General features: G+C 44.3%; 1 protein-coding gene across 1 annotated transcript; it reads left to right on the top strand.

Moving 5' to 3' along the window:
• The first annotated feature begins 15,275 nt into the window (after positions 1 to 15,275).
• Positions 15,276 to 19,037, top strand: LOC114498648 (T-cell ecto-ADP-ribosyltransferase 2-like). The gene is made up of 3 exons (XM_028514720.2): positions 15,276 to 15,581; positions 15,983 to 16,691; positions 18,908 to 19,037. The coding sequence occupies exons 1-3, from the start codon at positions 15,519 to 15,521 to the stop codon at positions 18,982 to 18,984; spliced, it is 849 nt and encodes a 282-aa protein (XP_028370521.1). The 5' UTR covers positions 15,276 to 15,518; the 3' UTR covers positions 18,985 to 19,037.
• Positions 19,038 to 22,154: the final 3,117 nt, after the last annotated feature.

Here is a 22,154-nt window from a genome sequence, read left to right as displayed (position 1 = left end):
GTTTGCTTAGCTTTTTTTTAAGATTCAATTGTTGATAGATATGTACTTTTTGCCATTTCATTCTTCATAGTTCTCATATTCTTCTTTTTCTTAAATAAATCTCCATAACATTTCATATAATAATGGTTTGATGATGATGAACTCCTTTAGTGTTTTCCTTGTCTGTGAAGCTCTTTATCTGCCCTTCAATTCTAAATGATAGTTTTGCTGGGTAGAGCAATCTTGACTGTAGGTCCCCGTTCTTCATGACTTAGAATATTTCTTGCCAATTCCTTCTAGCCTGCAAAGTTTTTTTTTGCAAAATCATCTGACAGTCTTTTGGGAATATCCCTGTAAGGAACTAACTTCTTTCACTTACCTCTCGTCTTGTTGTTGAGTCTTTGTTGCTGTTGGCACATAAATGGGAGAGTTTTACCTAGGCTAGTCAGCTGCAAGGATTGGCTATGAACACTTACCACCAACCTCCAATCCCCATGGAGGATCAGTTGTGCAGGGGCAGGGTGGTGGTATTCCTATATAGTCTATAGCTGTCCACTTGGTGTCCTGGCCCTAGGGTTATCTGGGTGGTGCTGGCCAAGGTCAGCCCTCACCTGTGTTTTGCCTGAGGCCACCGTGCCTGAACTATAAAGCAATCTGAGATGACTGCTTCTTGTGCTGGGCTTAGAGATATCCAAATGAAGCCAGACTGTGAATTTAGGCTGGCTGCTATTAGTGCTGGGCCTGGGCTCACTGAGGCCAGCTATTGCTTGTTTGAGAGAATTTAAGAACTTGTGAAGCATGAGTAAATACCAGCCATTCCTATGAATAAGCAGCCTGGGTGGGTCTGTGAGTTATATGGGGCAGAGATTCTAGAGATCTCCAAGGAAGGTCAAACAGTGTTAGCCAGGTTTATGGAGTCTCACAGAATGTACTTACTCACTGGTTCTGTGTGGGGAAGGTTTAGAAAAGGGACATGGCCTTTGACCGCCTTTCTATCTGGGAAAAACTTGTCCCCCAGCTCCCTCCTTGATGCCAGACTCTTCGGTTCCTCCCTGTATGCCACTGGTGTCTTCCACCCAGTGCTGGAGCTGAGGAGAAGGGAGTCTGAGTGTGCCTTCTTTAAGAGAAACTGGTTGGGGCTCTAGCAGTTGCTTCCACCGACTCAATCAACACTGGTTTTTGCAGCCAGAAATTGTGGGGTCTTATCTTTCTGGCATTAGACCCCTGGGCTGGGGGTCTGGTGTAGGGTTGGGACTCCATGTTCCTGAGATATTCCTTCCAAATTTTCATCTACTGCATGATGGTGAGAGGCCAGCTAATTCCGTATCTGCGCCCCTTCTACCCTTCTAGATGGATTTGCTTTCTTTAGTTCCATAGTTGTCAGACTTCCATTCAACTCATATCTGACATTTCTGAATGATGGTCATTCTATATTTTCATTGTAATTTTGATGTGGTTGTACAAAGAGGCGAGCTATGTCTGCCTATGCCACCATCTTGACCAGAAGTCTGAAAGTCCCTGAAAATTTAAGAGTAACTTTAATTGCTTCCATATTTCCACTAACAATTCAAGAATAAAGACAGAAGTTTCAATAGTTCAGGTGAGTCTGGGACTCTCTTCCAGGTGGGAGTGGTGGGGCCTTTGTGAAATAGAAGAGGGGGCACTCTGCTACCAGAAGCCACAGGGCAGAGAACAATGGGGCCTTCAATTAACTGCTGAAGAGCATTAGATTCCTTAAAAGATAGGGCTGATATTCTGGAATAAAGAGAAGCTCATGCAGTTTCTAGTGCAGCCATGCTTTCAAATTTCCTGAACTACTGAAAGGCCATAAAAAACAGGTGAGAACCAGGAAATATGAATTATGAAAACTGCTGATGTGTCAGGAGAGGTTTAGGGGAACTGGGAGACCTGGTCCAGGCAGAACAGTGTGGCCACTGCAGGAATCCTGCCAGGAGGTGAGGGCACCTGAACTGGGCAGGTCACCATGGTGATCAAGGAAGGTCAGGGCACTGTCTTTCTCTATGAGGTGTTTGTTCTGGGAGAAAGAGAGGGAAAGCAGAGGCAATGGGACTGTGGCTAGAAAATCAGATGGTGGACCTTGAGGTTTTCAGTGTGGGTAGTTTACAGGATCTGAAATGGTTGAAGGGCATTTCCACTGAAGCCATTGGCTAGATTGCAGAGCAGGTGAATAGGGTTGGAGCTGAGGAGATCAAAGAGCTGAAAGGCTTTGCACAAACGGGTCCCATTAGACACTCGCACGGGGATGATGCCTAGACTGATGAAGGCTAGAGATGGTAAAAGCAGAGAACACACACCTCAGTGAAGGCATATCAGTAATGGCTAGAAATAGCAATGGAGAAAGGCTATGACCTGTCCAGTCCTGTGGTGGGTGAGAAAGTGCCATCAGGAGCTGCCTCCACTTTACTCACCTTTCCCAAGGTGTCCTGGCTCTCAGGTTTCTGTGCATTTACACCTATCATTCCTTCAGGCCTGAGTCTCTGTCTACATGCCATATTTCATTCAATCTAAGACACTATCAATTTGGTAAAGTAATTATCTTTCAAGACCCAGCTCAATATTACTTATAAGCCTTCTTTGATACTTCCAGGCAAAATTAGATATTATACTAGCTTCATGCCACCAGTTTTGGGTCAGACGACCTCAGTGGTTATCTAATAGTGGTTATCTGAGAATTTGGTCAAGTTACCTTAGTAATCTGTGTCTCAATTGCCTCATTTGTAAAATGAGGATAAAAATATTGTAGCAGTACTTCAGTAGTATGTCTGTAAGAATTAAAGAATGTTTTAACTTATTGCCTGACACATAGACCATGTTGTGTTTTGTTTTCTTTCCTTGTTCATTTCCCATGGAGAACCTTGTATATATCTCAGTCATACCCTCACCATCTCTGCGATAATAATTTGTTTATGCTCTGGTGATCTCTTTAATGCCAAACACTTTGTCTTCTTGTGCCCTCTACACTCAGACCCTGTCATTAATGCCTGGCTTGAATCAGGGCTCCCGTATTGGTGGCTGAAGTAAGTTAAGTTTTCTTGAGATGCCAGGGTCCAGCCAGAAGTGGATCTGAGCGGCAGAGGAACTGAGTGTGCAGCCAGCTTCAACCAAATTAGTCTTTATGCTCTGAAAGGGTGCTGGAAACAAGAGAAATGTTTGGAGTAGAAATGGGACCACAGCCAGTGATTACTGGGGAACTCTGAGCTCTTGCATGCAGAAATTTTGAATTTGGATCAAGCCTAGTAAAAACAGGATAGCCAGGTGAACAATGCAGCAGAGGAAAGCTGCTGCCCCCTACCTCAGGCAGGCTGAGCTGAGAACCCCAAGGGAGGAATCAGATGCTACCCAGAGACAGGACGGCAGATAACACTGGCTGGTGGAGAACAGAGTATATGTGTTGCTGCAAAGGCTGAATGTCCATGAGATCCAGACCCAGAAACATAGTCTTAGGTGGACAAAGAGCACAGTAGCCAGGGAGTTGCAGGCATTTGAACTAGATTAGGGTCCTATTAGTCAGGAGGAAGGGTCCTTTGCCCTTTTGCCAATGATCTTCCCTCTGCTTCCAATTCTCTGCCTTCCCTTGAGCATCCAGGATATTTCTTTATGTAACAGTATTTATTTAACACTCACTACCTGCCAGTACCAAACAGATCCTGCCTTCAATACTCAAAGGACCCATCAAACCTGTATATGTTACTTATCAATAAGGAGTATAAAGAATGATAATTTGTTCTTTACTTCAGAATGGATGTCCTAGCATGCCTTATACCTAGACCCTCTAAAGCCTTCACCCAATGAGCAGGCTCTTGATTCTTTGTAGAGTTTATCTCCTATCCTCTGGCACATATGTGTCTTACTCAGACAATCAGGTTAATAACATATGCCTGTTTACCAGTTCAAATTAGCATGATGTCATCAGTGTAGTGAACCAGAGTAAAGTCCTACAGAAAGTCAAGATGACCAAGGTCTTGGTAGACTAAATAGTGACAGAACAAAACAGATATCAGAGCCTTGGGGCACAATTGTGAATAAATAGTACTCTTTCCATATATGTGTAAACTGCTTCTGGTTCTCCTTACTAATGGGGATTGGAAAGAACACACTGACAGAGTTAAAGTCGAGTGCCAGAGGCTGTGCTGATCTATCCCAACAAAGACACTACATCCAGCAGATGAGCTGCATTGAGGCTACCACTTGGACCACGTGATAACCACATGGTCCAAAGTGATCCAAACAGTTTGTTTGGACAATAATATAAGAAAACTAAGTGAGGGATATAATGAGAGCCATCAGCCTTGTTGTATCCTCTAAGTCTTCAAGGGAGACAGTAATTTCAGAGCCCAAACAAACAACCATCAGTGATTCAGGAGCTGAACAGTGGCTCTAGTTTCAAGCTATTTGATTTTGGGCATGGTTGTCATGTAGTAAAAGCTACACCAGATTTGCAGGGTAGGAATGGAGAAGAGAGCTCTGAACAGGGCATGTGGATTTGGAAATCATATGATGGCAACTGAAGTCAAAGGAATCAATGAGACTGTCCTGGCAAATCACATAGAATAAGTACAGCACCAGGCCCCCAGAGTCATCATTACCACACTCAGTCCAATGATTCTACCTCAGAAAATGGCACTGCCACCCACCCAGGCACCACATCACGCCCTGAGACCTGAGCCTTTGGCAGCACACATCATGCCCTTCATCTCTCCTTCTGGCAGCCTAGATGCCAGCAAAAGGGGACTTTCGGATGCTCTCAAACATGCTACACTCTCATCTTCTCACCATGCCATTGCCCATGCATTTTCCTCTGTCTGCAATGCTCTTTTCCACCCCTTCTTCATCTATTGAACTGCCATTTCAACTTCACATGGCACTGCTTCTGGGGAGCCTTCCCTGACCACCTCTAACCAGAAGTTATACTTTCTTCCCCCCATAACTCTCTGTACACAGTTCATGGCACATATCATTGAGATGACCATTTTATCTCTGTCAGCCCTTCACAGCCTCCCCATGAGTGTGTGGCCCTGGTGCAGCCTTTATGTGCCTTTTTGTCTGTAGGCATGTGTGCTTGCATGTGGTCAAGAACTCAGGGTCTCTCCCTGGAAACAAATAATCCTGAACAGGGTCCAGCTTGGGATGGGAAGATTTCAGAATCGCCAGTTTAAATGACAGGTATGATTAATTTTTCTCTCTTCTTTGATAGAATGCATAGCGATCACTGTTGATGGGTGAATGCAATACTCATTCTCAAACCATATTAGGCTGAGCTGATCAGTTGGGTAGAGCGTTGTCTTGCTACACCAAGTGTGCAGGTTCATTCTTTGCTCAGGGCATATATAAGGAGCAACCAATGAATGCACAAACAAGTAAACAACAAATCAATTTCTCTCTCTCTCCATTCCCCCCCACCCTTCCTCTCTCTGTCCCTAAATCAATTAAAAAAATTTTAAAAACATTTTGCATTTGTTCCTTTAAGCATAGATGGTCTTTTCCCAATAACTTTTTAGAAAAGCTAAAGAGTTGTCTTCTCAGGCTTCCTTATATTTAGTGTGGCGAGTAATGTGAGGCAGAAGTCTGCTACAGGTTTCTAGGAATGTTTTGCTTTTCTGATTCAAAGAACACACATTCCTTCCATGTTCCTGCCTGAAACACAGATGTGAAGCCTGAAACTTCATCAGCTAGATTGTACCTGAGGCAACAGGCCAGCACGATAGTGTGACTAAGCAGAGAGCCACCATGACTCTGAACCTCTGATGGCACCTGAGAAGCACAGCCCCAAGTGTGGGCTAAGTGCCTCCTGACCTCTTCTTATCTGAGGTTAATTATGTGACCTGACTGTTTGAGACACTACTCGTCAGGTGTGCTGTCACAGTGCATAAAGCAGCCCTGGCTGACGCTGACCAAGCAGAGCAGCAGGAACTGGCTTCCAAAACACGTCTCTAAGTCAAGGTGGTGATAGGACCAGCATTAGAGATAAGCCCATCATTTTATGAATAGATATGAATTTTCTTTTTAAACTCACCTCTTGGTTTTGGAGCTGGGGGAATATTGGAAACAGAAATGTAGCCTCTGTTCTTAAAGTGGTCACCCAGCAGTGGGAAGTGGTCTGATGGAATGCCACGCTGCACAGTGTGTGGTGGAGAGCTGCATTTCATACAGCTCAGAGGAGAGGAGGCCCCCCAAGGGGAAGTGACTCTGTGGGGAAGCTTTCCTGGTAGGTGAGGGGCCTGAGCAGGGCCTCAGAAGAGAAAAGGGACTTTGATGAGCCCATGCAGACCTGTCCTGAGAGGGGAGTGAGCTGAAGAAGGTCACCTGCTGCCAAGCACCAGCTCCCACTCACAGGAACTCACTATCAGATGCCATTCTGGTCCTCCATACTGGGGGTTTAGAAAAATGTTTCTCTCCCTCTCAGGTTCATTCATTCAACCTGTATTTATTGAGCCTTTACAGTCGATGAGGAAGAACTTTGGATACAACTGTGGGCAGAACACATTCAGTAGCTGGCCTCAAAAAACTTCTGTTCCAATGAGGAAGACAGATGACAAAGAAAGAAAAACACAGGGATGCAGGAGGCAGGATGAGCAAACTCAGAACTGGGCAGCTCCCTCCCTTGTTCTAGGCCTCTGCCTCCCCAGAGGGGCTGCACATCCAACTCTTGCTGCAAGCAACCCAACAGGCAACCCTGCTGCCTGGAGTACCTAGGAGCAGTGACCTCAGAGGACACCTGCTGTGGGGGCTGGGTGTGGCCTTGGCGCCCAGGCCATGCCTGCAGCCTGTAAGCTTCTGCCATTCTTTTCTGCCTTCCCAGGTTGATATCCCTGTATCCCCACCCCCACCCCCTTTCCACTTCACACTAGCTACCCTCACCCCAGCACACATGCTCTGGCCACACCATTCTGCTCATTTCCAGGGTGAAGCACTGTTCCCTCACTCTAAAGGGTCCCTCATTTCCTTCTTTCCTCTGAAGCCCTCCTCTTCCTTGACTTGAGCTGAGTGATCACACAGTAGATCATCCCAAACAGGGATGCTCTGAGGAGGGAAAGGGGGCCCTGTCAGTCATCACATCAGACAATACACAGGCCAAGGCAAGTGGTCTCCTGTCCTGAGCCCAGTGCTGACAGCTCAGGCTCCATACCACCTCTTCGACTGTTGCCTCACCACTTCCCAAACTGTGTGCTGTGGGACACCTGGGAGACATCTTCAGGGCTTCACAAAAACAAAAGGAAACTAAAGGTTCCACACTGAAATAACTTTCAGAATCTCTGAGTTAACCCAAGATAAACAGATTTCCTTAGTGCAGGACCCCCCACACCCCATTGCCATGCACAGGTAAGAGGAGAGCATGGCTGGTTTCCTGAGCCCATTATACCTGGGAATCCTTGAGCAGAGAGCACCTGATGGAAGAGGCACACTTTCAGAAATACTGTCTGACACCAATGGAATTGTTCCCAAAGCTTAAACTTACCTCCGTCCTAGTTTCAGTGTGAAGATATGAACAGCAGATGCAGTTGGCTCACACCCAGCTCTGCCTCTTTCCAGCTGGGGACCATTTTGCATCAGGATGCTTCTGGCTGCAGCCACCAGAAAGCTGTAGATATTACTGGCAACACACAAGGACTCCTGAGCTGAGTACTTCTGGGATCCCCATGTCCTCAGGGACCCAGGTCTCCTTCATGTGTCCACCCTGCCATCTTCATTCAGCATGTTGTCCTCTCCTCTCAGGGGCACTGGATGGCTGCAGCTGGTCCAGGCCCACCACAGAGGCAAAGATGTCCAGCAAAGAAAGGCATGTCCTCTTGTGTATGTATGTCTTACCATTTATCCTTAGCAAGGAAAAATTTTACCAGGTGCACCCCCATCTCCACTTGACAGCCCTGTGTGAGTCTTCTCCCCAGGTGTCAGTGACTATTAGCATGACCAACCATCCCAGTCTTCCCAGGACTGACAGGTTTTCTGGGACTCAGCATTGCTAGTGTGGAATTTATACCCTGAATCAAGAGAGAAGGACCACTTTCCTGAATATGGAATGGTGAATACCCAAATAAAACCTATATTCTTACAGTGAGGAAAAGGGGGGAAAGCTGGTGGATAGGCATTCAGCAGGGCTGCCTTATCCAAAAAATGAGGTACAGTGATAATTCTCTCCTGGTGACATGGAAAGGGTTATATGCAATGACATATGACAGTGTCTTGCCTAGAGAACCAACACAGCAGCATTTTATTAAGCATTTGTGTGTACAAAGCACTGTGCTATTGGCATCACATGTACTGTCACTACATCTACACAACTTTCTGGAGACAGAGATGTAAGTTCTATATACAGATGTTCATAAGACATCAAGAAGTTAAGTGATTTGCCCAAGGTCATATAGTTGGCAAGAGGTAGATCCAGGATTTCTCAAGACAAACTGAGTTTTTTTGACACCAAGATGCCCATCTTAATCTCTCTATCCCACTGCGTTACATGCTGTGCATCACATCTTAACTTCCCTCCCTTAATTATTTTAATTCGGGGCTATCTGTCTGATTCCAGCACCTTCACTGCATCCATGGTAGAACACACAGAGAGGGACCCCCAGGCTGTGCCTCCTCCAACCTCTCTGCTTTGCCAGTCTGCTATACAATAAGACCCTTTCATGCATCTCCTGTGGGCCAAGCACTGTCTGGGCATCTTCAGGTGAAAAAGACAGACCCAGACCTGCTCTCATGGAGCCTATGGCAGAGGAGGAAGGGGTATCAGGAAGACAGGTGCTGAAACCACTTATTCTAGAAATGATTAAGTGCAGTGGTGTACAATGCTAGAAGAAAGCAGACAGGGAGTCACAGACAGGGAGTTGTGACATTACTGAAGAAGCCAGTTTTGTGTAAGAACCCAAGGGTGCCTTCAGGGGAAGGGACATTTAGGTAAGAGTTAAAGACGGCATAGCAGTTAGTAGAGCAGTGAGTCAGGGGACAATGTCTGTTGGAATGAAAAGGCCTAGAACTTGGGAAAAGAACTTGGCACTAATGGCCAGAAGACTGAGGGTTGTAACACAAGGATAAAAAACAAAACCTTAACTCACAGAGGTAACCACAGAATTTTCATGGGCCTCATCCTAAGTGTTTTTGGTTACAAGTATGGATTCTGGAACCAGACAACCTGGGTTTAAACTCTGGCCCCCACATCCATGTATTGATTGTGTGACAATGGACAAGCCCCCATCCCCTTACCTTCTCAGTTCCTCTGTTTTAGCATGTGAAAATGGGAGCAAAAACTGCCCCTACCCTTTAAGGGGTGTGAGGATCAGATGAGGTGATACATGTAAAGCAATTAGAAGGGCACCAGGTAAGTGACAGGTGCTACTAACTATTATTATTATCAAGCAGTTTGGTGTTGGGAACTGCTCTGCCTGGTTTCAGAAGCTGTAAACCCCCATGGCTAAGGCTGAGTGAGCGACCTTGGGGACACAAGTCACTAAGGAGACAAAGTTTATCTCCCTGGTAGGGGCACCGCCTCTGCCCCTTTTACTTCACCCTCTCTGGCCCCCAATGCTTGGTCAGTTAGCCAATGATGGGTAAAATTCCTCAAGGGAGAACAACCTAAGACAGGCATGATCATAGGGGCCACCAGGGAAGGACTTGGGGGGCTATAGCAAAAGGGGGTGATGGACCTCGGCTCCTCAGCTTTGACGTAGCCTGAGTCCTCATTCAGTCTTTGAAAGGCCTCCTAATCTCTTGGCTGCCTTACTTCCCCCACCTGACTTAAGCCTGAAACAATGACAGAGGGTGGTGCAGCCCTGTGCTGGAAAGGGCAGGTTCCCTGGGGAATCAGGCATAAGAAAGAGTGTGTAAAATCCTGTGAAACCTGCTTTGTTTAGAATGCTCTCAATTAAATGATAAAGGTCCGAGCAGGAAATCAGTTTGTTTCCCAGAGTTTTGTAGCCCTTTAGCTAATAGATCCTCACTCAGAATAAGTTCTCATAGTTCTTTAAATGTTATCTATTGTTTGATCCTTATTGCCTGACAGTGGTTGATGACTTTTACCTGTATTCCTGTGCAAAATGAACCCAATAAAAGCCCATTGAGGAAAAGGCTCTTGGACCTTCTTTGAGAGATTGGTCACCTTTTCTCCCCAAGCAGATCATGTCTTGGTAGACTTATTCTTATCCGTGGCAGCCAGGGAGCGCTGCAGGCAGAGCCCCCCCCCCCCCCACAGTTTGGTACACAAAAATGTATATCCTACTCTCTTCACTTTCAAGTAAGCATCTCGTTATGACATTGGAACTTCTTTTTAAATGCACATCGAGCATGAGCATGCCCATTAGTCAGAGCATGGAGGGAATGCTCCTGTTGGCTGCCCAAAGTTTGACCAGAGCACACTCTGGATGGAGAACAAGATAATATTCCTGTTTGTGGCGTAGAAACATTAACTGTAATTTCACTTCATGCTAAGAATGAAGTTGGAAAAGGAGAGGAAGAGGTCAGAAGAAATGTTGTTCCACCCACATGCAGCCAAACTTCAAAGGAGCCCAAACACCCTGCTTGTGTTGGCTGCTATTCTGAAATTAAGAATTTTTTCTTTAATCTTCATGGAGGATATGTTTATTGATTTATTGCTTTTAGAGAGAGAGGAAGAGAGAGAGAGAGAGAGACATCAATGTGAGAGACACTGAGCAGTTGCCTCCTGTACGAGACCCAACACAGGATCAAACCTGAAACCTAGGTACATGCCCTGCCCAAGAATAGACCCCGAAACCTCTTGCACAGGACAATGCTCCTTTCAACCGAGCCACCCAGCCAGGGATGTAGTTAAGGTTTGCTGGCTGGCTGTCACAAACTTTGTACAAGTTTAGGAAAGAGATAAAGGCTAAGCTCTTGGTAGTTTTTATAACATCATAAAGAAGAAAATAATTTAACTTCACCCTTGAGGCCAAGCAACCTAAACTAGAAACTATTTTTATTTCCTCATGCTTCCTTATACTCTTCATTTTTCTCCAAGTATATTATTATTATTATTATTTTGCATAGTCATCATTTTACCACTAACTATTCCTCTGGCTTTAGACATTCATGCTGCTCCTGATTTTTTCACTGTTATGAATAACACTCTATAAACACTTTGTGTAGTTTCTTTTTTTTTTTTTTTTAATCATTTCAGAGCCAAGGTTAGAGAGAATAAGTATGAGAGGTTTCCAGTAACTGTCTTTTCTCTCTTCCAAATCTTTGGCAAGAGACTCTGACTATCGCTCAATTTCTCTACAGTTTACTTAAGGTCATCTGCATAAGTCCAACTCCAGCCTCTAGAATGAATCCTGACCATTAAGAGGGGTCATTTAGGCATCTCCAGACCAATAGTCACTGATGAAACAAATACATATTGAACATCAACCAGGTGACAAGCAAAACACTAAAGAGGGCCCCTCCCAGGCAAACCAATGAATTCCTTAAGGTAGAGAGCATTTTCTAAGCTTTTATCTGTGATTATGTATGTTAAGCTAATGATAAACCCTTATCTCTAAGACTAAGTTTTCAGGAAAATAAGCCAAAGACTAATGAGGCACTCTCTTCTGATTGAATAGCTTTGAGGGACTAAGACTAGAGACAGATTCTTCTGTAAAGGACAAGAGCAGTGGGAGTGAAGGGTGATGCAAAGGATCTTCCAAAATACCTGAGCCCTGGTCATGTGTGGGCCCAATGTGACTATCCCATGTGGAGAAGTCACCCTTTGACCCGATCTTTCTCCTCTAGCTCTCTCTAGAAAAGAGAAGTTGAGATCCACACAGCTGAGTTAGGACTAGGAATCAGAGGCTACAAGAAGTAGTTTCTTTGAACACCATTGTTACAGCACTTTGGATCATCTCTGTGAAGACTAGTCCATCAGAGGTTTTTGCAGCTGCTATTAGTGAAAGAGTGTCAATTCCTGCTGACGCAGCTGGTCCCTGAGCCAGAATTGATATCCATCACCTCCATTAACACCCAGCAGTACAGTGTTGTAATTACTGCTTTATACAATCTTGTAACTTGTAGAAATGCTAAAAAATGAGAAAATGTATTTACATGTTAACTTACATGTTTACCATTTTTAGTACTCCTCATTTCTTCCTTCAGATTAGAATTACCATCTACTGTCCAGGGTTAAGGTTTCGGGTTAGGGTTAAGGTTGGGACACCAAGCAGTGTCAGTGTTATCTGGAGCTGCCACTGCTCATGTGCTAAGATCATTGGGAAAAAGCCCTTTTGTGGCAGGAAAAAGCAAAACCCATATGCAAAACGACACAAAACCAAGAGAGAGAAAGAACACACTGAGGGTGATGTTTGTGTTCCTGGATCCTGACATGCCTGAAGTCTAACGACCAATTAGCAAATAGGAACAAAATAAAACAACAATGACACTTCCCTTCAACCCAGATGTTCTAAATTTAATAATTTTCGCAGTACTCAGTACCGGCCAAATGTAAGGAAACATACACTGAAGTAGACAGATTGGAACAACTTTTGTGGAAGGCAACGTAGTATTATACACCAACATTTTCAGTACAAAATAACTTGACCTATCTTTGATACTCCTATAAACTCATTCTGTAGGAAAAAGTTCTCATAAATGCAAATATACAAGTATTTTCATTGAGATGTTTTCTATAAGAGAAGAATCAGAAGCAACCTGTTTATCAATACTGTAGAAACAAAAGATTACATGCCTAACATTGCAAGAATTAAAAAGTCTCCTTTGTCTTTTCCTTTTCTATACTATAAGTTTCAGTGTTCTTGGGTCTGTCCTTTACTTTGGGAGCTAAGTTGCAATTCTAATACTCAGTTCTTGAAAAGGCTGGCTTTTCTAGTGATAATTACTACTGAAACAAACCTCAGAAAAGTAAGGAGAAAAATGTTCCTTCTTCCCTATAGCTGCAGAAAAGCAGATGTTGTTCTGTGTCATGAAGTCGGTTTTGAAAAGGCTGGGAGCATTCACAAAATTATGTGTCTTCCTGTCTTATCCTGTGAAGAGACTTGCCTTTCCATATTTAACTGAAACCATTCATAAAACTCTCTGCTTACTCTCTTATACTGTGAAGAGACTTGTTTTTTTTTTTTTGTTATTTAACTAAAATCATTCTCTTCTGTATACTGTTTAACAAATGAGTTTTTCAAAGACATACAGATTTCAGCCCTGGCTGGTATGGTTTCAGTGGGTTGAGCACCAGCCTGTGAACCAAAAGGTCTCAGGTTCAATTCCCAGTCAGGGTATACACCTGGGTTGAAGGACAGAACCCTTCTGGTTGGGGCTGTGTGAAATGCAGACAACCAATGTGTCTCTCATATCAATGTTTCTCTCCCTATTTCTCCCTCCTTTCCCCTCTCTCTTAAAAAAAAAATAAAATCTTAAAGAAAAGATGACATATGGATTTCAGAGAATGACAATAATTCCTGTGAAACACGATTATTAATCTTAGAAAGTTCTGATCATAATTGCATGTATTCATGAGTGTTATTTAAATGATCAGTATCTCATAAGGCATGTGCACTGGCCAGTCAGGACGGCCGGCCACTGTGAACAGCTGGTAGTGCCAGAGCAGTGCAAGTCCACTGAGGACAAGCCTTGCAGTTGCTTGTTAAATTTATGTGCCTCGTGTTGAATTGGATATCAGTGTCTCTCTGGGATCTTTGTTAATTCATAGAAGAAGGATAGACCTTTCCTCTTCCTCATCCATTCATAAAATAATAATTTATACTTGTGACTCTGATGTATTTCTGATTCAAACTATGAATTTGAACAAGAGTCTGTCTCACTTGAAACAAAGAATTTTTAAAAGTCTTTCATTTTATAGAGCTTTTTTCAATTCCCAGCAAAATTAAGAAGAAAATACAGAGATTGCCATATACTCCCTGTCTGCACACCTGCACAGCTGTTCCCGTTATCAACATTCCCCACTAGAGCAGAACATTGGTTACAACTGATGTACCTACATTGGCACAGCATTATCACCCAAAGTCCATAGTTTACATTCGGGTTTTCTCTTGGTGTTGCACATTTTAAGGGTTTGGACAAATGTATAATGACATGCATTCTTCATTTAGTATCACAGAAAATTGTTTCATTGTCCTAAAAATCCTCTGTGTCCTGCCTATTCAACTCTCCTCCCACAACCCCTACCTCTAACAAACACTCATCTCTTTACTGTCCTCACACTTTTTCTTTTCCAGAATATCATACAGCACTCTTCACATTGGCTTCTTTCATCAGTCATAGGCTTTTAAACTTCCTCCACATCTTTCATGACTCGATAGCGCTTTTCTTTTCTTTTTTTTAGTGCTGAATAATATATTTCATTCCCTGGATATATTCCTTCATTTACCTATTGAAGGACATCTTTGTTGTTATATCTATTATAAATGAATTATAAATAAAGTTATGTCTATTATAAATAAAGCTGCTATAAACATCCAAGGACAGGTTTTTGTGGGGGAAGTTTAAAAACTACCCTCCATTTTTTTCAAATCTGATCTGAAACTGAAAGTACATCTCTCCCCAAAATAAAAAGGCCAGAGCACTGCCTCTTAGGCACTTTTGTCAGAGACGGACCAGGACGGAATCACAAAGGATCTGCAGGAAATCAGGTACCTGATAACTCAGTTCTGATCTCTGAAGGGGAAGGGTCTCTGAATGCATGGACCAGGAAGGGCTCCGAGAAGAGGCTGGTGTTTGGATGGGACTGGGAGAGGATCTGAAGCCTGGGGTGATCGCTGTAGTGGGGGTTATGTCAAGAGCCAAAGCCACAAAGTCAGTTCGGTGTCAGAAATATTCCAGGTAGGGAGGTGCAGTCAGACATGGCAAAAAGGAAAACATATTGAGGGACAGAAATGCCACCTCTTCATCCTTCTTAAATTTAAGAACTTAATTGTAGATTGTGCAATTTATAACCCTAGATCCGGAGGCAGTACCATTGGTGCCTGTGCCGCACAAGGTCCCTGTGGAAAAGGGCGCTCTCCCTTCCTGTGGTTCCTCAAGCCTAGATCTTCAGGCCACCTCCCCACTCCAACTTCTACATCTTCTTCCAAACAAGAAACCCCGAAAGCTCCTGGGCATTGTAGCTCTCCCTGGTCATAGTGAAAATTGACAGTGTTGAGAGGTGTTCGGAAGGATTGACTTCAGTTTGAGATCCAGGTTAACAAAACTTTGAGAAGAACTTTTTTGGAAAACAACAACAACAACAGCATTTGTGAAAGGACTGATTGTATTTCTCTAAGGGGGAATAAAATGTCAGGGGCTGTGAAGAATTTGACAAAATGTGATCTGTTTTTCTCACTGGCCATTTGAGTGTCCTGTACCTCTGCCTCTGACCTGTATTAGTCATTGTCTTACCAGCTCCCTGCTGAAGGCCAGCGGTCAGCGTGTAGGGTCCAGACAGAAATCCTGGGTGGCTGTGCAGAAAGCAGTGTCATAGGAGCCTGCACCTCTGGGTTTGAAGTTACCAGCACACACACAGTGAGACTGATGTTCACACCTCACTTTCATTATCTTATATTTGTTTGCAGTTACTTTTGAACTTGGAGATGACCTCTCTTCTAGCCACAGCAGCTTGGTTTTTAATCTTAAGCCAGTGGTTACCACAATGGGTAATGTATATCACACTCTCCCACCCACATCCTGTTGATCTTGGTTTCCCCTCACACCTTTGAAACTGTAGAGTTCCCACACTGGAGTCTGAGACTAAAGCCGGTTAGAGACAATATAAGTGAAAAGATTTTTTTAAATACCAGGAAACAAATCAGAGTTACAAAGCCTAGTTTTCTCATAGTATACACTAGTATACTATGTTTTTAAACCTAGTATATGTTTAAAAACCTAGTTTTTACACTGTTCATAGTATAATAAGACTGTCTAATGTGTGTATCATATATGAGTCCTGTGACAGGAACATGTCAAATCTCACACTGAGCAGGAAGTCCATAGTGCGGGCTCTGGGCAGCATCCAGGACATGTGAATGGGTCAAGGGACACTCTCTCTTCTTTGCAGGTGATGGCCGGCCTGTCAGGGCGAAGTAATTCTTGTAAACTAGACATGGCTTACAATGCATTTGATGATCAGTATAAGGGGTGTACTGAACTAATGGATAAAAAAGCACCCCAGCTGTTAGAAAAAGAACTGGAAGTGAATAAAGAATTTAAAGAAGAGTGGGAAGGTGCACAGAGAAGATGGAAGGAAATAAAGTTGCATGCAGACCCTTCAAAACAACTCAGTGATTTCGAGGGAACAGCTCTAGTGGCCTATACTGGGAAAATTGCAACAGACTTTAACAAAGCTGTGAGAGAATTCCGTCAATACCCCAAAAACTTTCAGTTTAAAGCATTCCACTATTATTTGACAAGAGCTCTTCAGCTTCTGAAGACAAACGATTGCCGTACAGTTTATAGAGGTATTAAAATAAAGTGTCAATACAATGAAGGAAAAGTACGTTTTGGCCAATTTGCCTCATCATCTACAGACATAAATGTAGCTAAAGGGTACATTGAAAATGGGAAAGGGACACTGTTCACAATCCGGACCTGCTTGGGTGTGCCTATTAAAGCCTTTGCTTTCCAGCCAAGTGAAAATGAAGTGCTAATTCCAGGCTATGAGGTATTTGAGCGAGTCTCCGTAAATAAAATAAATGAAACATATGAGGAAGTTTCACTTGACAACCCCCAGAAAAATGCAAGCAACTACAATTGCACCTACAGCTCAGGTGAGTCTGGGACTCTCTTCCAGGTGGGAGTGGTGGGGCCTTTGTGAAATAGAAGAGGGGGCACTGTGCTACCAGAAGCCACAGGGCAGAGAACAATGGGGCCTTCAATTAACTGCTGAAGAGCATTAGGTTCCTAAAACCATAGGGCTGATATCCTGGAACAAAGAGAAGCTCAGGTAGTTTCTAGTGCAGCCATGCTCTCAAATTCCCTGCTGTGTAAAAACGTCAGAAGGAACAGGTGGGCACCAGACAAAATGAATTAAGGAAGCTACTGATATGTGCGGAGCTATAGGGAAGGTTTAGGGAAGTTGGGAGACCTGGTCCAGGCAGAACAGTGTGGCCATTGCAGGAATCCTGCCAGGAGGTGAGGGCACCTGAACTGGGCAGGTCACAATGGTGATCAAGAAAGGTCAGGGCACTGTCTTTCTCTATGAGGTGTTTGTTCTAGGAGAAACAGAGGGAAAGCAGGGGCAATGGGACTGTGGCTAGAAAATCAGATGGTGGACCTTGAGGTTTCCAGTGTGGGTAGTTTACAGGATCTGAAATGGTTGAAGGGCATTTCCACTGAAGCCATTGGCTAGATTGCAGAGCAGGTGAATAGGGTTGGAGCTGAGGAGATCAAAGAGCTGAAAGGCTTTGTACAAATGGATCCCATTAAACACATGCACGGGGATGATGCCTAGACTGATGAAGGCTAGAGATGGTAAAAGCAGAGAACACACACCTCAGTGAAGGCATATCAGTAATGGCTGGAAATAGCAATGGAGAAAGGCTATGACCTGTCCATCCCTGTGGTGGGTGAGAAAGTGCCATCAGGAGCTGCCTCCACTTTACTCACCTTTCCCAAGGTGTCCTGGCTCTCAGGTTTCGGTGCATTTACATCTATCATTCCTTCAGGCCTGAGGCTCTGTCTGTGTGCTCTATTTCATTCAATCTAAGACACTATCAATTTGGTAAAGTAATTATCTTTCAAGACCCAGCTCAATATCACTTCTAATCATAAGCCTTCTTTGATACTTTTGGCAAAATTCAATATAACACTACACTTCATGCCACCAGTTCTGGGTCAGACGACCTCAGTGTTAATCCAGGCTCACCTACCACTAGTTCTGAGAATTTGGAAAATTTACCTGAGTAATCTGTGTCTCAATTGCCTCATTTGTAAAATAAGGATACAAATAACATTATTTCAGTATTATGTCCGAGAGAATTCCAAAAGTTCTTTTTTTGTTGCCTGGCACATAGACATTGCTGAGCAAATACCATCTTTTTTCTCCCATAGAGAATCTAGTATAAGACATACCCTCACCCTCTCTATGATAATAGTTTGTCTATACTCTGGTGATCTCTTTAATGCCAGACACTTTGTCTTCCTGTGCCCTCTGCACCCAGACCCTGTCATTAATGCCTGGCTTGAATCAGGGCTCCTGCATTTGTAGCTGAGGTTAAGTTTTGTTGAGATGCCAGGGCCCAGCCAGAAGTGGATCTGAGCGGCAGAGGAACTGAGTGTCCAGCCAGCTTCAACCAAATTAGCCTTTATGCTCTGAAAGGGTGCTGGAAACAAGAGAAATATTTGGGGCAGAAGTAGGGCCACAGCCAGTGATTCTCAGGAACTCTGAGCTTTTACATACAGAAATTTTGAATTTGGATCAAGCCTAGTAAAAACAGGGTAGCCAGGTGAACAATGCAGCAGAGGACAGCTGCTGCCCACCTCAGGCAGGCCGAGCTGAGAACCCCAAGGGAGGAACAAGATGCCACCCAGAGAGACGACTGCAGTTAACACTGGCTGGTGGAGAACAGAGTATGTGTGTGGCTGCAAAGATGAACGCCTGTGAGGTCCAGACCCAGAAACATAGTCCTAGGTGGACAAAGAGCACAGTAGCCAGGGAGCTGAGGCCCCAGGTGGAGAAGCCTGTCTTATTGAGGCACCTGTAGCTGGGAGCACAGGGGCATGGGGAGTGTCAATGGAAGGGGCTCAGGAGGCCATAGGCCTGGGAGCTCAGTCCACTCAAGGTGACCTTAAAATCAGAGACCCAACAGGATGTGTCCTCACAGTCCACTCTCTCTCTGTAAGGCAAAGGAGTCTAATTGCTGGCCGTGTCCAAGGAACCCCTAGAGCCCACCCTCTTGGTGTTTTGGTCCCTGGGTAAAGCTTGAAATGTTTTAAAGTCTTAAAAACCCCAAAGAAACCTTTCCTTCTCTTCCTTCCACTGCAGGAATGAAAGAAAGTCCAGCATTCGGTCTGCTGCTGCTCAGTCTCCTAGGCCTGCTGCTCCTCCCTGCTGAGCTGTAACTCTCCCCTGCCTGGGGCCTGGTTCTGAGTGGGGCCCCAGAGAGGGAGGGATGCTGGATGGGGTATGGCTTACACTACTGATCGTGTCTCCCAAGACGCCTAACAGATCTACTGGGTCTGACCATGAAAGGGTGCTTTCTGACCTAAATTTACTACTTGAGATAAGTCCCTGTTTTCTTGATACTTCTGTGTGATTAAAAAGCAAAGCTTTTATGCATTATAAGCAGTGACGGTCTTTAGAATGCAATTTCATTGTGATGGATGTTATAATCTAAAGAAATAAACCATTTATAATCACACCATGCTCTTCTGTGACTAGATATTTCTACAGGTTGCATTATTTGCCCAAGAAATTCCCCCAAGGACTTAGGTGTGATGCTGACATTTCACTGTGGAGGAAGTCCATGTCTTATACTGCTCACAAATGTCCTCATGGCCCCCTGATTGGCTGAGCCAGAAATACAAGGGCCATGAGGTGTTATATAGAGAAATCCTTCTCCCTACACCACCCCACTAAGCCCTGTTAATTCACTTTAATAATAGCTTCCTCTTGATTGGGGAAGTATTTATGAATTTGACCAAAAGGCATAAACTATAAAGAAAATTTTTTTGACACAGTAATAACAGTATAGCTCTAATGTATTGGATGCTTACTGTTGTCAATGCAAGAAACGTCCAAACTTGTAAGAATTTTATGAGTTTATTTGAGCCAAACTGATGACAGTGTTGGGAAGCAAAGTCTCCAGCAATTGAGAAAATGCTGTGGAAAGTGGTGGTTTTACCACTTACTTTATACATCAGAATCAGAGGGGAAATCGTACGGGGTCACATGAAATCCACTGATGGTAGATTAGGGAGGTGGGAGAAAGCAGAGTGGGGAAACCTCTGGGACTGGATGCAAAGTAAAAGGAATAGACACATACTTCTATTCCATAGGCAGGCACGGGACAGTTAACAGTTCACACCTGACATGATACTGTAACATTGAGGGGTCTGTGGTCTCTGCTCTGGTGCTGTGGTTGTGCCCTGAGGGGTCCGGAAAAAGAAGAAACTGCTGTGCGATTCCACAGTTATGTTATCAGGTATGCTACTGTAGGTACAAAAAGACAACAGACAGGTTCAGGTAAGGTGAAGATTGAGCTTTGTTAGGGGAAAAATACCACCCTCACACTTGACTACCTGCTTTGACCTGTTTTAGTTAGAAAGTTTTAAATTCAGACCATCCTATGTGGTCACTTTAGGTCTCTGAGCTTGTAAGGCTGCCACACAGGCCTCCCCTGAGCTTGTCAGGGTTAGTATCCTGTCCATACTGTGTATCAGGCACTCATTATTCTAAGCACTTCACATGTTTAGTCATTTAGTCCTCATATTAACCTTAGAGGTAAGTTCTATTATTTTCCAATTTTACAGTTAAGGCACTGAAGTTTTGTAATTCACTGTCAAGGAAAAACAGAAGAAGCAAGGATGCTCTGGCTGATGTGGCTCAGTGGACTGAGTGCCAGCCTGTGAACCAAAGGGTTGCTGATTCAATTCCCTGTCTGGGCACATGCCTGGGTTGCCAGCCAGGTCTCCAGTAGGGAGCGCATGAGAGACAACCACACACTGGGGTAAAAAAAAAAAAAGGAAGAAGCAAGGGAGGGGAATATACCACAGGGAAGGGGGCGGTGAAGTGTTGGCAGTAAAACTATTACAGAACAGACCCGGGGTGGGGTGGGGCTGAACGATACAGAAAACCCCCCTTTTTCTCTGGGGGTTCCTCGCCCATTCTAGGTTTGCTTTGCCGGCTGCCAAAGGAAAGACATCTCTCAATACCAGAGACTGGTGAAAAGGAAAGGAATTATTATTTAAAAGTTATACAGACTAAAGTTCTTTAGGATACCCAGAAACACACACAGTCCTTCCTTCTCCCTCTGCCTGGTCTGGGGTACCGTATCTCAGGAAAGAAGTAGAAGTCCGTGATTCAGGCTCCCAGCACCATCCATGTGGCAAAAAGGGAGCACTTCCAAAGCCATGTGGTCCTCAAAAAGACGCATGGCCTCAAAAAGACCCCAAATGGCTGTCATGCCTGGGTTTAAATCCCAGTGCCAATCTTCCTCTGCAGCCTCATTTCTGGCTCCTCCCACAATTGTCCATAGCTCTTTCAGCATTCCAGGCAGGTGTGGCCCTGTGGTGCGGGGCCAATTATCTCCAAGCACTTTTGGACCCCACTACAAATCCCTATTTGGGGCTCCCTTCTTGGCTGCACCCTGTTACAGAAACTGACACTCCTGACAGGGTAGAGTCCATCATTCTGCACATAATTGGCTACAACAAATGTTAACTAATTTGCCAGTTATAATCTGGCATACAGGTGTTACTTGGGGGACCTGGATTAGGGGACTCCCCCCACCCCAGTTCTTGTCTCACTCGCAAGAGATGAATGCAGGCAGGAGCAACACGTATAGCAGAAACAAGATAGCAAGGTTACTTCAGAAATATACTCGAGCCCTGGCTGGTGTGGTTCAGTGGATTGAGTGCTGGCCTGCCAACCAAAGGGTTGTTGGTTTGGTTCTCAGTTGGGGCACATGCTTGGGTTGTGGGCCGGGTCCCCAGTCGGGGGCGTGCAAGAGGCGACTATACATTGATGTTTCCCTCTCTTTCTCCCTCCCTTCTCCTCTCTTTAAAAATAAATTTTTTAAAAAAGAAAGAAAAACAAGAAATATACTTGAACACTAAGTTGCAAGCAGGCACCCAGCTAGTCTGAGTGCCCCAACTATTGAGATTTTAGGGGTTTATGCTTATAGCCAGCTTCTAGGTTTTCCCCTCCTCCACCCCTCTCCAGACCTTGGGGTTTATATACAGTTTTAGGCTTTGTTTCTCAGATAGTGGAAAGCATACTTACAGAATTTCAAGGGCTTCTTCTTCCTGAGCTATCATGGATTTACTTGTGATCTTTCAGAACACCTGGCCATCTTGTTATCAGACAGGGGCCAGTCCCTGAGTGGGTCTGCCTAGAGCCAGTTGTAGTGTGTGGGCTCCTGACTATGTGTAGGGAAGATTTCACAACACGAGTCCAGGTGACTAGGAGGATACATTTATTAAAACTGGGGACAATGAAAGAAGGAAAGTCCTAGCAGAGAAGAAGCAACAAGAGAGCCTAGGCTGGGCCACCTTAGCTCACTGGGAAGTCA

The sequence above is a fragment of the Phyllostomus discolor genome, chromosome 6 (genome assembly GCF_004126475.2).
Source record: "Phyllostomus discolor isolate MPI-MPIP mPhyDis1 chromosome 6, mPhyDis1.pri.v3, whole genome shotgun sequence".
Taxonomy (NCBI): domain Eukaryota; kingdom Metazoa; phylum Chordata; class Mammalia; order Chiroptera; family Phyllostomidae; genus Phyllostomus; species Phyllostomus discolor.
This window is presented reverse-complemented; position numbering and strand designations above follow the sequence as displayed.